General features: G+C 36.7%; 1 protein-coding gene across 1 annotated transcript in view; it reads left to right on the top strand.

Annotated features, from left to right (window-relative positions):
• The window catches only part of XRCC5 (X-ray repair cross complementing 5), a 48,825-nt gene extending 36,098 nt beyond the window's left edge, over positions 1–12,727 (top strand). Inside the window, exons 17-21 of the mRNA XM_039701189.1 lie at positions 3,852–3,961; positions 4,452–4,548; positions 6,567–6,634; positions 11,353–11,424; positions 12,223–12,727. Coding sequence (XP_039557123.1) covers positions 3,852–3,961; positions 4,452–4,548; positions 6,567–6,634; positions 11,353–11,424; positions 12,223–12,237 — 362 coding nt within the window. The 3' untranslated portion in view covers positions 12,238–12,727. The remainder of the gene's footprint in view (positions 1–3,851; positions 3,962–4,451; positions 4,549–6,566; positions 6,635–11,352; positions 11,425–12,222) is intronic.
• Positions 12,728–12,945: the final 218 nt, after the last annotated feature.

Here is a 12,945-nt window from a genome sequence, read left to right as displayed (position 1 = left end):
CTCATTAGAAGGGTTTTTGCAAACCAAATACTTGAGTATATAGAATCACTTTGAAGTTTTCTGTATATCTGCTTCACAGAGAAGATGAAGCCAGGTTTGTCTTTGAAGGGCACAGTGATTGGGTGAGACTCAAAGCTCTGAGTTTCAGCAAACAGAATTTGAATTAGATGTTATGGGGAAAAATATAATAAAGATCACAATGATGGAGCTCACACAGAAAAAGGGACCCACAAGAACTTGGAGACTCTCCATCTTTGGAGCTACATGGAACTCAAATCTGTGGAGCACTGAGGCACCCGTTCCACAGTGAAACCTGTTTTTAGCAGGGATTTTGGTCGTGTGTCCTTCAGACATCCAGCCTCAGTCATTCCGATCCGTACTCACAGAGCTTTAGGGACACCATTTCAAAACTGAACAGACCCTCAGAGGGTACTGGATCAATTCAACAGCCAACAGCTCTTGGTTTTAAAATTCTTATTTCTTGGCTTAAAGGTGAAGGAGGTCCTTAAAAATTAGTACAGTTTTCAGTTCAGAATTTCTTTCTTCTTTTCAATTCTAGAAAAATGATACAGAGCAGTATTTTAAAATGAATTATCAGGTGATTTAACTGATTTGTCAGTGAATCACACTTTAAGCACTGCCCATGAATACAAGTCATTACCACCAGCAGCATGAAAATCAGAAGATTAACAATGAGAGTCTTTTGTCTAAAAGAAGAAATTTTTTTTTTAGCATGATTAATTTTTTTAGAGGGGGAAAATCCCCAAGGAGTCGAGCTTGGACTGTAATAATAGACAGCTTTGGCTCTTATTAATGTGTAATCTGATTGATATAGTAATCAAGACCAAGAACTGAACTGAAGAAACATGAAAGTATAACTGCACTTCTGTAGCGTAGCTGTTCAGAGATAACAAGTGAATATAATTGTTCATGGCATATTTCACAAAAAATGACAGCACTAGTGAATGTATTTTGGAGTAGCAAACGTATCTGAATGCCAGAGGGGAAGGGATTAAATTCTGCTAGAACTAAAGATCTTCTATTCTGGGATTTTTTTTCCCCTGCAGTTCTCCAACCCTTAATAACTATATTTGTTATCTAACCAGTCAGGTACAGTAAAAAGAGTAAAGAGGAGATTAAAATTTCTTGGGATGTTCTACAGAATGTTGTGGTTATTAGGACTACTGGAAATTGCAGTTAATGTAAAATGTAGAAGTCTGTTGTTAGTTCTCTTCCTTAAATGTGTGTGGAATGGGGGAAGCTGGGAAAGAAGAAAAAAGTTACAATTACACAGGAGTGGCCTGTATAGGCTATCAGTTTGTAACTCAAGGGCCTACTCCTCAAAACCTCAATGCCTGAGATTTGTCTGGGACACATCAGAGTTAATGCTTATCACAGCTTAGTTAAAAAAACATCTTTATGCAGAACATGCCTTGCTGCAAAAACAGGGACGTCTATTTTTTGCAGCATCCAGACCAAAGATTCAGACTAATGAAAAGGCAGCAGGAAATCAACGAATTTCTCAGATTAGAAATGTAAAGGAACAGCAACCACTTCAAGAATTTCCTGCTATAATCCTTATCTACTGTCTTTAATATTACTTTTGGTTCCCTGAAGTAATTTGGTAGTCTAATCAGAACATAGGAGTTTTTGTCTATTTAAGATTCACCCATCATTGCCCTATCATTTGAGGGAAACCCAATAGACAGAACCAACTTTTTAGCGTGGCTACTTCAGGATGTTAGAATGAGACTTTAAATGCTGTTGGCATGTAACCTGTTTGCTGCCTGTATTATGGACTCTCAGTGCCTGGTAAAACATTGCAGGTTTCCTTTGGTTCCTTACAACAGATTTCAAATGGAGGTATCTCACAGTCAGTAACAAGAATGTCTTTCCTTCTGACGGCTGCCAGGGCAATCAAATGGAAAGGGATTTTTAAAAAAATAAATGCAAAAGAAGTACTAGAGTGTCTGATAATTTCAAACAGTATGCTGGAATCTTTCTGACAATAAAGACTTTTATTGCACCCTTATAGTGCCTGGGGCTTTAATTTAACACATCAATGAGAAGGCAGTGTTTAAAAAAAACACCACCACCACTGAAAACACCAGCAGGACTTGCTTTTATTAGTGCAATTCATAAGAAATTAGAACATTTAATGAGAAAATCATTAACCATGAAAAAAATGGACTGACTTAACTTGGGAAGCTTAAGTAGTTAGACTTCAATTTAGTTTGTCAGCTACTGGTGAAATAAATAGAGAGTGAGCTGATTACCTCTGGCACAGTAGGCACTTCAGCACACTTTCTTGTGCTGTAGCTGCTGTTGGGCTGAACCATTATCTGCCTCCTTTTCTAGAAACTGTCAAAACCTAGTGGGAGAATATCAAACATGTCTTGTTTCACACTATGCAGAGATATTGTCCTTCAGATTCAGTTCAATTAGGCATTTTATAGAAAATTATGTAACAGCTGGTGCTGTGCATACTCACAAGAGCAGAGAGGAACACCATACTTAAACAATGTTTCCTTCTTCGTGTGTTTACTGCTTGTTTCTTCCACCACTCTGGCAGGTACTTTTCTTTGTTGATGCTTCCATAGCTGAGATTCTTGAAGTGATGTCTATGCCCATAACATCTGGAGCTGAGAAGGGCTATAGATCAGGGGAAGGGTTCTGCTAATCCACTGACTGGTCTTTAACAGTGCAAGAACAGGGCAGGCAGATGCTGTGACTTGGTCAGAAAGTGTTCCTGAATCTTCTTCCTCAATGGTAACAACACTCCCTTGACAGACATCCTCTTTTAAGAATTCTAAAAATTTCTTCAAACATTTTTTTAAGTTGTTTAAACTTAAATCAGCCTTTGGTGAAGGGGTTAATTGCTGATATATGTTCCAAAAGATCCTGTTTTATTGTTTGTTCTTAACCCAAGTCTTGGCTCTTATTTTGAGAGAGGCAGGGCACTATCAGCTCCCTATTCATTCTTTTCACAATGCTTCTGAGTTTATAGATACTGTTGTATCCTCTTCACACTTGTTTTTTCCCTGGCTGATGTGTTTGCCAGAGGGTAAAATTGGACAGTTCCTTGACTGTAAGTAAACATGAAAAGAAAGTAAATTACTAAAATCTAGCAGAAATTAGTTGGGATTTGCAGAGCACTTGGGTGATGTTTTCTCTTGTCTGTTTGCAGTGGTTTACAGCTACCTACCTTTTAGGAGCTCAACAGTAAGGGTAAAACTGGTGTTCCCCTTCTTGTTGGTACAGGTCTCACTGTTTACCTCTGCTTCTTTCTGTCAGGCACACACAGTTTATAATATCTATAATTATAAACCTCCTTGCTCTGATGAAAAATTATTAAACTACCTGTACGAGAGACAAGACATACTCTGATGTCAATAACAGCAAGGTCTTTTAACCCCACACATGTTGGTTTGACATGATTACACCTTTCTCATAAATTCAATGCTTTTATTGAAATATGCATCAATTGCAAAGGATGTTTAGGGGATACACTTGTGTTGTAGAACATTAACCTCCTTAAGCTTTAGGAATCCAAATTTTTATCAAGCAAGTCGGGCCACTGCTTTTTTTTCTGGGCTTTCAGGGAAAAGTATGCCTTGGACATGCTTGAGGTTCTTCCTAGTGTATCTGGCTTTTCCAGACATGCTGAAATTATTGTCGCTAGCTTATATAACAATTATCAACTTGCATAGCTTCAGGCAGTGTGGGTATGATTAACTACTTAGACGCCTGTGGAGTAGAAAAAGAGAGATATAAAAGAAAAGTTGGGGGTTTTTCCTTGAAAGTGTGTATTCTTTTATTTATTTATCAGTTTATTTCTCCTTGTCTTCCAGTGAGTCAGCAGTTGATAAACCGCATTGATCAGTTCTTGGAAAATAAAGGTTCCCAGTACTACATGAAAGGGATTGACTGTATCAGAGTTTTTAGAGAGGAGGCCATGAAGGTAATGTTAATGTGTGAATACTCATACCTCTTTAAATTAAAAGCATGATGGGCCTATTTGCTTGATAATTTATTGCTGCTGCAAAAAGAATTTAAATATGTTTCAAATTTTAGAAATAGAGTTGCATTTTATGGGGGTTTTTATTGTTACTGAAATGGGGACTGGCCTCTCTGGTATTACTTGCTGTTGTTTGTTTTTGTTTAAACATGAAACAGAAAGCCCATGACCTGATGCTTGTGCTAGCTAAAAGTACAATCCTACAATTTTCTTCTTCAGCAAAGCTAGTTACAAGAAAGTCTTTCTAGCATTCTGAGAGGCACTTTTTGTGGCTCACCTTTCCTTAGAACTCAGTTTTAATAGAAATAAAACCCACATTCTGTAGAGACTTTTGTGTTCACCATGTTAAATAACTTCCTGAAGAAATAAGCTTGCAGTGCTCTTTAGTAGTTTCAATATTTCTTGCTTACAATTGCTGTTACATTTTTTTCAGCTGTCCAAGGTGCAGTGCTTTAATGACTTTCTGCAGGAACTGAAATCAAAGTTGGAAGATAAAGCCTTATCTGATTTCTGGGAGATTATGGTACAAGGTAGGATGGCATTTTAAAAAAACTAGACAATTTCTAGCTGTATTGCATTTATCCATTAAGTAAGAAAACTGCATTAGCAGTGGGACACTTAGATTAACCCCACTGCATCATTTTGATATGCTTCATTCCTGCAGCTGTTTAAAAAAAAAAACCTTTCATGTTGCAGCTTCCTTTCTTTTTCTGCACTAATAGTTTCATATCAGCATTATTCATAAAGCATTGCCAAGTCTTGTTGAAATGGTAAATTAATTGTGGAAGAGACAAATTAAATGTTATAGGGTAAGGAGAAGAAGACACAATTTCAGCTGAATTTCAGAATAAATGGAAAAACTCATGCAGTAGAGCTATAAAAAGATTCTTGCAGTTTAAGCTTCCAAAAAGTCATAGATAGCGTTGAAATGTGTCACTGATCATGTTGTATTTAAGTAACCTGAAGGACAGAATATGTGGTAATATGACACCTACCTATGATTAAACTGGGAGATACAAGGCAGTGCCATTCTAAAAGACATTTAGAGACTACACAAGTGATAAATAAAGGAACATTTTCACAAATAGAAAATGTAGTGGACTAAAAAAAAAAAATCTTTTACCTCATACTCTAGTTTTTAATTGGAACCAATGCTAAGAAAATCTGTTAAATGCCCAGCTGTATCTCTTAAGGGTGCATGCTATAAAATGCAGTGATGTGATTTTTGTGTAGTATCATTCAAAGTGATAAACTCCAGACATGCTGTAATGTCTACTTTGTCTAACTTTGAATAACAGGATGGGAATTTGCTTAGCAATGTGAAAAAAACAGCACAGGGCAGCACTGACATGAACATTATATTGAGTAGTGCTGTAGGGGACCTTCTCTGTATAAATTTGGAAAAAGAAACCAATAAACTTTGAAAGACATGAACTTGGCTCTTTCAAAGCCATGAATAAGTTTTAGTTAGTGTAAATCAGAGTTTTTGACAAACTGCATTATGTTTTTTAGGAAATAATCAACCAAACAAACAAATACAGAGAGAAATTATAATTTCAGACAGCATAGGTTATCTTCCTTTGAGAACATGGTGAAATGAAATCTTGATGGTTAAAATGTAATCTGGCTGCTCTCAGTAGGCAGTTGAAATTGCCTTTTTACTTGCTGCTAGCAAGAACAAAAGTTCTGTTTTCTCTCATTCTTGCCACATGACCCATCCCCTCTTTTCTACCAAATGTGATGTGCATTGGGTCTTGTCATGAGTGGCTGCCATCCCCAAAAGAAGATGGATATAAGTTAATGAGTTGGTGGTTCAGAAGAAAGGCAGATCTGTTTGACGAATTCCTTTGTTTTATCAAACTCTGCCATGTAGTTCTGTGAAGGTGATGCTACACTTACACTGCTGCTGAAATTTTTATGAATCTCCTATTCTTTGCTCTCACACCCACAGCTGCTTGTTCAGGCACAAGTATTTGTATGGCCAGTGATGAACTAGACTGGAAAAAATATTGGGGTCAAAATAAATGGAGATTTTATTTTGAAGTTTTGTTAGGGAGGTGGGACATCACTACACAGGGTGCTGCTGTTGGCACAACCAAGGAACAAAGTGGGGCAGGACCAGCACTTTGGTAGTCAGACTAGGTAATCACAGCACAAGTGTCTGAATGCTAGGAGTTAATTTTTTCTGAGGACCTGAGAGCATGCTGTGAATGACTAAAAGTGCAGTTTCTAATAGATTTTCAGCATTTCATCTGTGATCTATGCTTTCAGTGTCTCATTAGTTTGATTGTCACAATATTAGCAGTTTCCTAAATGGATACTTCCACAAGCTTATGAATATGCTCATTAATTTATTTTTGTATCGTATTTTATATCATAGTTGACTCATTTATGCGAGTCACATTTTCCTTTGAGTGATACTCCTTTTTTTTTACTGGTGATGATGACACATCCAGAAGTTGGAATGTGGAACATTTTTTTCACTTCTAACATTAGGTGAATTTTTAGGAAGCCTTCTAATGATATTTTTATGTAATTTTTTTTTCAGAAAGAATTTCTTTGATCACTAAAGATGAAGCGGAAGGAAGTTTGGTGACAGGTGAAGAGGCTGAGAAGGTATCATTTTTTTAATGAGCATCTGTTTGTATAGAGCCCTTGCTGTGGAACTGAAGACTTTCTCACATGGATAAATCTTCAGCTGAGTGAAATAAGATCCATATGAAGAAATAAGAATGTTCATTTGCCACGCAATTGAAACTTCTGCATTTCAGAGCAAAAACACGTTAGCATGTACTACAAGTTTTACTGTAATTGGTCTTTTAAAAGTAGCATGTATTCAAATGGTGTGAAAATATCCTCTACAAAGAATAGGAACTTCAGCAACTCAGTGCAGTGGAACAGCAGAGAACTCTTTACATATGTAAGATAACAGCAGAATACTATTTCTTCACAGAAAGAAATATGTTCTCACTGGTAGCACAAGTTCAAAAATCTGACACTTGTTTTAAAAGGTTTTGTGAACTCCAGCAATTCAAGTTGTTGAGGCTAGTTTTCACCATACATGCAGTGATACCAATATTTTAACTTTGTGCAGCTCTTGTGGATTGGTGAACATCATAGGTGATGCTGGGGGTATTATTGGTGGCTATATTAGATCCTTCTGGAAATGGGAGTTTTGGACTATTTACAGGCATAATTTCTATAGATATGTAGCATTTTAATAACTACAGAGATCAATGAAGGATGTCCCAGTTACAAAGGACTGAATTGTAACAGGCAGAATGGTGCCTTCTCTTTGGAAGGAAGCAGAATTCAGAGCTGCTGTCAAAAATTATATTTGTGTGGAGAGGATAAGACAGATGTTTCTGTACCAGGCTGCTAGTTTAGGAAAAAGGTCCTTGTATCACATACCCCCTCTGAAGTTAAGACTGTGTCTAAAATCACCATTTTGCAGAGAAGTAGTTTTTATAAAAGATGCCACATTGATTTTGCAGCTTCCAGGCCTTCCATAAGCAATAGCCAAGAGTGAGTAGAAGTAGGTTCTCTATGATTTAGTAAATGAGTAGAAAAAGCTTGTATTTTAGAAACTGCTTTTTTCATCTGTAACAATTTACCTCAAGGTGAAGGAGGCACAGAAATGTCATGAAAATGAAAAGCTAACAAACTAGGAGTCCAGAAAGCTGAGCACACATGCAGGATACAAATGACAGAGTATGGTGATTTTTCTGGACATGAAGGACCTACTGGCTATTTATCATTACACATAAAGGTATAGAGCAACTTTTCCCCCAGTGGTGGTTTTAAAGAGTATCAGTCTTTTAATCTATTTTAAGTGCTATGAATTTATGTGGAAACTTCCTAAGACAATATTGTTATTGAGAACTATACTTTCTAGTCTGAAACTACCACTAATGTTCAAAAAATGTGCTAATGCTGTGAAATAGCCACTGTTCCTTAAGAAAATCTCTGCTAACCACAAAGACCTTGCAGCATACCATTGTCTTCACTGTGAGCTTGTGGTGGCTAAAAAATACTGTGCCTGTACAGGAATGCATCACAAATGATAGAGTACTGAGGACTGGATTCACAGCTGTCAGGCTAAGCTGGAGAAGGCATTTATAGGCTGACTGCCAATTTGCATTTTTGTTTACCTTCATCCTGCAATCACCGTATATTGCAATACAGGAAACTATTTTGTGACTGAGGATCATTTTGTGATTGATTGAAGGTCATACAATAGCTATGTCTTCCCATTAAACTGGAGAAATACGAGATATCACATGAAATCAGTTTAGCACCTCAGTTCTCTAATCTGGCAGTTACCTGAACTTCCAGAGTAATTGGATTGCATCTCTTTGCTAACTAAGCAGTTAGCAATTCCAGATATTGACTAGATAAGCATCTCCCCACACACTGTCCAAATCCAATCCCAGAACCCTAATTCCCATTGGCTCTTAAGGGCTCATATGACTTTTTCATTAAGAAACTGCAAGATTGTGTATTCTTGGAGTGAAATCTGCAGGGATAGAATATTTTATCTTGGTATTGTGAGGCTGCTATAAAGTCTCGTCCTCTTTGGTCCAATTAAACCCTGCCACAGTTTTCCTGTGTGATACAAAGCCAGCATTTTCCTAGGTCTACAGCAGATTGCAAAAGTGGTTAATTTAGTTTCTGTACTGAAGGTGATACCCTTTGCTTAAGGGTTATATTAGATTTTTTCAAATATCTCCCAGTAGAGTAAGATGCAAGTTTTCTTCACCTCTGTACAGGTTGTGTGCAAGCCTGTAGGTCATGGGGTTGTCTGTCAGTGTTGTCCTTTGTGACACAAAAGCCCTTTCTCTTATGTGCTGTTTACTAGCTGCTAGTAGTTGCAAGACTGTTTTGTCTGTAGGATTACAGGTTTTATAGGCTTGCTGTCTGCAGGAAAAAGGAAGAACCTACCAGGCTGCTTATTAGACAGGTCAAACTTTCCTTTTTCTTTTTGCTTGAGGTAGGTTATACATGCATATTTTCCTATCACAGAGAATTTTTTTCCCTGTAATAGTGGAGATACTCTTTTTAGAGCCTGAGAATGGTAGGTTAAAAGAGCAGGAATGTCAAGTGCTTTTTCTGGTTGCTTTAGGGAAGATAATGGATTTCAGCATAGCTATTATATGTAATTTGCTTTTGCATAAATGTAAAACAGGTTTTCAGAAAAAAACCCCAACTTCAGATGTTCAGCATTTGATAGAAACTTCAGGTTTCAATTTACTGCAAATCTTCATTGTACATTTCTCTAGCTTTTAGCTTTCTTTGCATAATTTAGTATGAGAAAGCTGCTTGTAAAAATTTTGAAAAATATGCTGCTTCCAGAAATACCAATTGACTCTTAATTAAACGTGAAAAAAGGAAATTTGATTTGGCACAAAAAGCCTTTCAGAGCTGACAAATGTCATGAGCTTTTAGTTTCATAGTATGTGCTTTATATTACTACTAGATTAAGAACTCTTCCAACAAAAAAGATAAGCAGACGTACAGCATCCTGAAATTCTAATTCAATTCCTTCTGTCACATTCCTTGCCTTTTCTTTTTCATCAGCTACAGAATCTCTACAATAAGTTAAACTCAGCTTGTTAGAATATGAATGTTGTTTGTGCAGTGAGATTTCTCTATTTCTCTTGGATGTTGCTGCTTAGGATGCAGGAAAGGTCTGACCACTGGTCACTGGGACAGTGAGGCAGAGGTTGCCCATCCTCTGTCTTTGGTGTTACCCAAACATGATGTATTGGCTTTGCATCCTAGAGGATGCAACAGGAGAGTTAGAGTTCTACCCCATGTCTAAAGCTGTCACTGGGGTTCTAGAGAAGGATCAGAATATTTTATTTATTTCAAATAATGCTGAAGTTTTTCACACTACAAATGTATGGTCTCAGAGATTGGTGATGTTAATCCCATGGCCTCTTACAACCTCTCTGGCTGATACAGCTGAAGTCCCCAGCTGAACAGCAGCTCCCTTTTAGGAGCACAAAAGAGTTATCTAAGCAGGTATTTATAGCCTGTTTAATGTGGCTATTTTCTACTTAGCTGTTCTCTTTCATCATCTGGAGTAATAGTGAAGTTGTTTCTGACTTAAGGATGACAGGACTCAAAGTCTGGGAATGTGGCTTTTCCTCCTTAGCTTCATACCTATGTTTCCAGGGTTGTTTCTGGCTGTGTATACTTCTTCTGGTGCATTTTAATAATAAGAAAAAAAAAAAAAGATTTTATATTAAGGACATTGATAAAAAGGTAGTAACTAGGATTTGTAGACAACTGGATGCTTTTTAAAGTAGGAGTTAAGTATTGCCATTTTTTCCCTACTATTTTAGTGTTTTGGGTTTTTTTAGGCTAAGAGAAAATCTGTGAAATAATTTGGAGGTGGTTGTACTCCAGATATTGTCTGTATGTTTGATTTCAGTTTTTATAGTATCTGAGCAACTTACCTTTCTCTTCTGTTTATGAATGTCATGCTTTAAGTGAAGGGCATATGGTGAGTTGTATCAGCAGCTACGGCAATGTAATTTTACATAATGAATTTTCCATTTTTAAGACTGGCATTCCAACCATCTTGCATGTTATAGGGTTTTTTTTTTTAAATTCATATCTTTGTTCATGTGGTAAATGTTAATTGAATTAAATGGGGAACTTATAAATTCAACACAGGACTAGAATGCTGGGTGTAGGAAATGTCTCAAAGAAGCCCTTGGTCACCCTCATGTATGTACTCGTATAATTGGGGGCATTTTGTTATCCCTGAGCATTTTGTAGCTACACACAATATTTCTGAAGAACATAAACGTGGTCAAACTGAAATGGATAAAATTTCCATCTAATCCAGAATCCCATCTGACAGTGGACAAAAAGGGATGGGTAGAGAAAAATGTACAGTCCCAGGCTGCAGCCACTGATGCCTCAAAAACTTCTAGTGCCTGAGGTTGTTTCTGTGGGCTTAGTAGACGTCAAATGATTTCTCTTCTATGCATCTTTATCTCCCCCCGAGTCTAGGGAATAATATTTGTAGCATCCTTATCACAGGGTGTTCTACAGCCTAACAATGTGTTGTCTCAAGAACTGTATCCTTATGTCTGGTTTTTGACACACTTCACCATAAAACACTTTAAAAGCAAGTCTTACAAAGTTTTTTGTAGTTTAATATGGTTTTGGAGGGTGGAAGCCAGAAAACACTTCCTTCCTGGTGTTTAATTTCAGGTGGCTTTGTTTTGATATACAGAAGAGACATTCTGTCAATTTAACATTGAAGGCTCTCAGTTTTGTCAGTATCACATAAATACCTTTTTTTTTTTTTTTTTTTTTAGTTCTTGGCTCCAAAAGAACAGAAAAATGAAACTCTGCCTCCTACAGATGAAGGTGGTGATGTTGATGATTTGGTGAGTACCATAAAGATGTGGTGTAGCTTTAGAATTAAGCTCTGAATGAAAGGTGCAACAAGAGAGCCAAATGCTTCTTAAAGCAGTAGATATTAGGGTTCATGACTTAGCAAACACCCAAGGAATTCAATCAGAAGAGCCACATGAAATTACTTACTTGCTATTGTAAAACTTAGCCAGGTGTGTAATTTCATAATGGCAAATACTGTGTGATGTAGCAACATAGGTGTTTACAGGGGTGAAATGTGTCCTCTAATATGCTTCAAAAGAGCCAGTGAGCCATTCATTTAACAGTGGATTGGTATAATTTACTATAATAGCATTTTAAAAGCTTTATAGCTCTTGAACAGCTAGTTATGTGGGTTGAAAACTCAAAAACATTTTTTAAAAGATGTTTTGATTTTTCGAATTAAACTTCTCTATATAGGCTTGCTGAAATTCAAGGATACCAGGCTTTTTAATAAATATTTTAGCCATCTTTTACAGGCTGACTCATTACAAATCTGTCTCCAAGGCTTAAGCTGATGGTGTAGATGGTTTTAAAGAAGCTTTAATAACAGACAGATTTCTACATTTGGACTGTACTTTTAAAAAATCTATAAATTCACAGATGATTATGTGGAGATGAGATTTTTAGGTTTGTTTTTGGACTTTATAGAAGATTAGTACTGAATTCTGTGCAATCTATTTATGTTAGATGATAAGGATTCCCAAATTTGCTTGGTTTTCTCAGCACTAAACACATGTAAGAAATAACTTCAATGCTGCTTCTTTCAAATCTGTTTCTTCTGTTTGCAGCTGGACATGATGTGACCAGTGATACATGGTGACTATAAAAGCAAAGTTTTGGAAGAGATGTCTCTGGGAGATGGGGCCCAAAAAAAGATGCTATGAGAAGACAGTACATCCATCTTTATTTTCTCAAATGAGAACAGAAATCCCAGAAACATTTCCAGCTGGTATAAATGGCACCTGACTTTCAAAACTAGAACAGAAGATTGAAATTGTCTGAAGTATTTGGGAAGTAATGATACCTTTAAGGCATCTTTTTTTTTTTTCCTTTAGAACTGAATTTAGCTTATCCTTTGTATTGCTTTAAGCTGAACACTACTAAATTTAATGAGAATCTGTTCTGATGCCTGAAATTCTTGTTATATTGCCTGGGAAGGAAGACAGAAATGTAACAGCAAGGTTACCAGGTAATACTGAATATTTAGTGGAGATAACCCTATAGGTTTATTGTTACAGAAGGGGAAAAGTCTGTTATTTTCATGCTTTAAAAAAACCAACCAACCAACTCAAACAAAAAACAAGATAGAGCAAAAAAAGTCCAACAAAGCATCATGAAAATCACCACAGAGGCTTGTGGGAAAAAATTCTAGGCCAGGGACTCACAAGTTAATAGTTTGAAATACAAACTATTAATACAACAGATTCTAAAGCACGTAGCAGAGCCAGGTGTGCTGATTTTGCCACACTGACCCCAGATCTGTAATTATGGTCATCTCTGTACTACAGGTT

This window comes from Passer montanus, unplaced genomic scaffold, assembly GCF_014805655.1.
Source record: "Passer montanus isolate IOZ18808 unplaced genomic scaffold, ASM1480565v1 scaffold1, whole genome shotgun sequence".
Lineage (NCBI taxonomy): Eukaryota > Metazoa > Chordata > Aves > Passeriformes > Passeridae > Passer > Passer montanus.
Note: the sequence above shows the minus strand (reverse complement) of the source record. Positions and strands in the feature narration are given on the sequence as shown.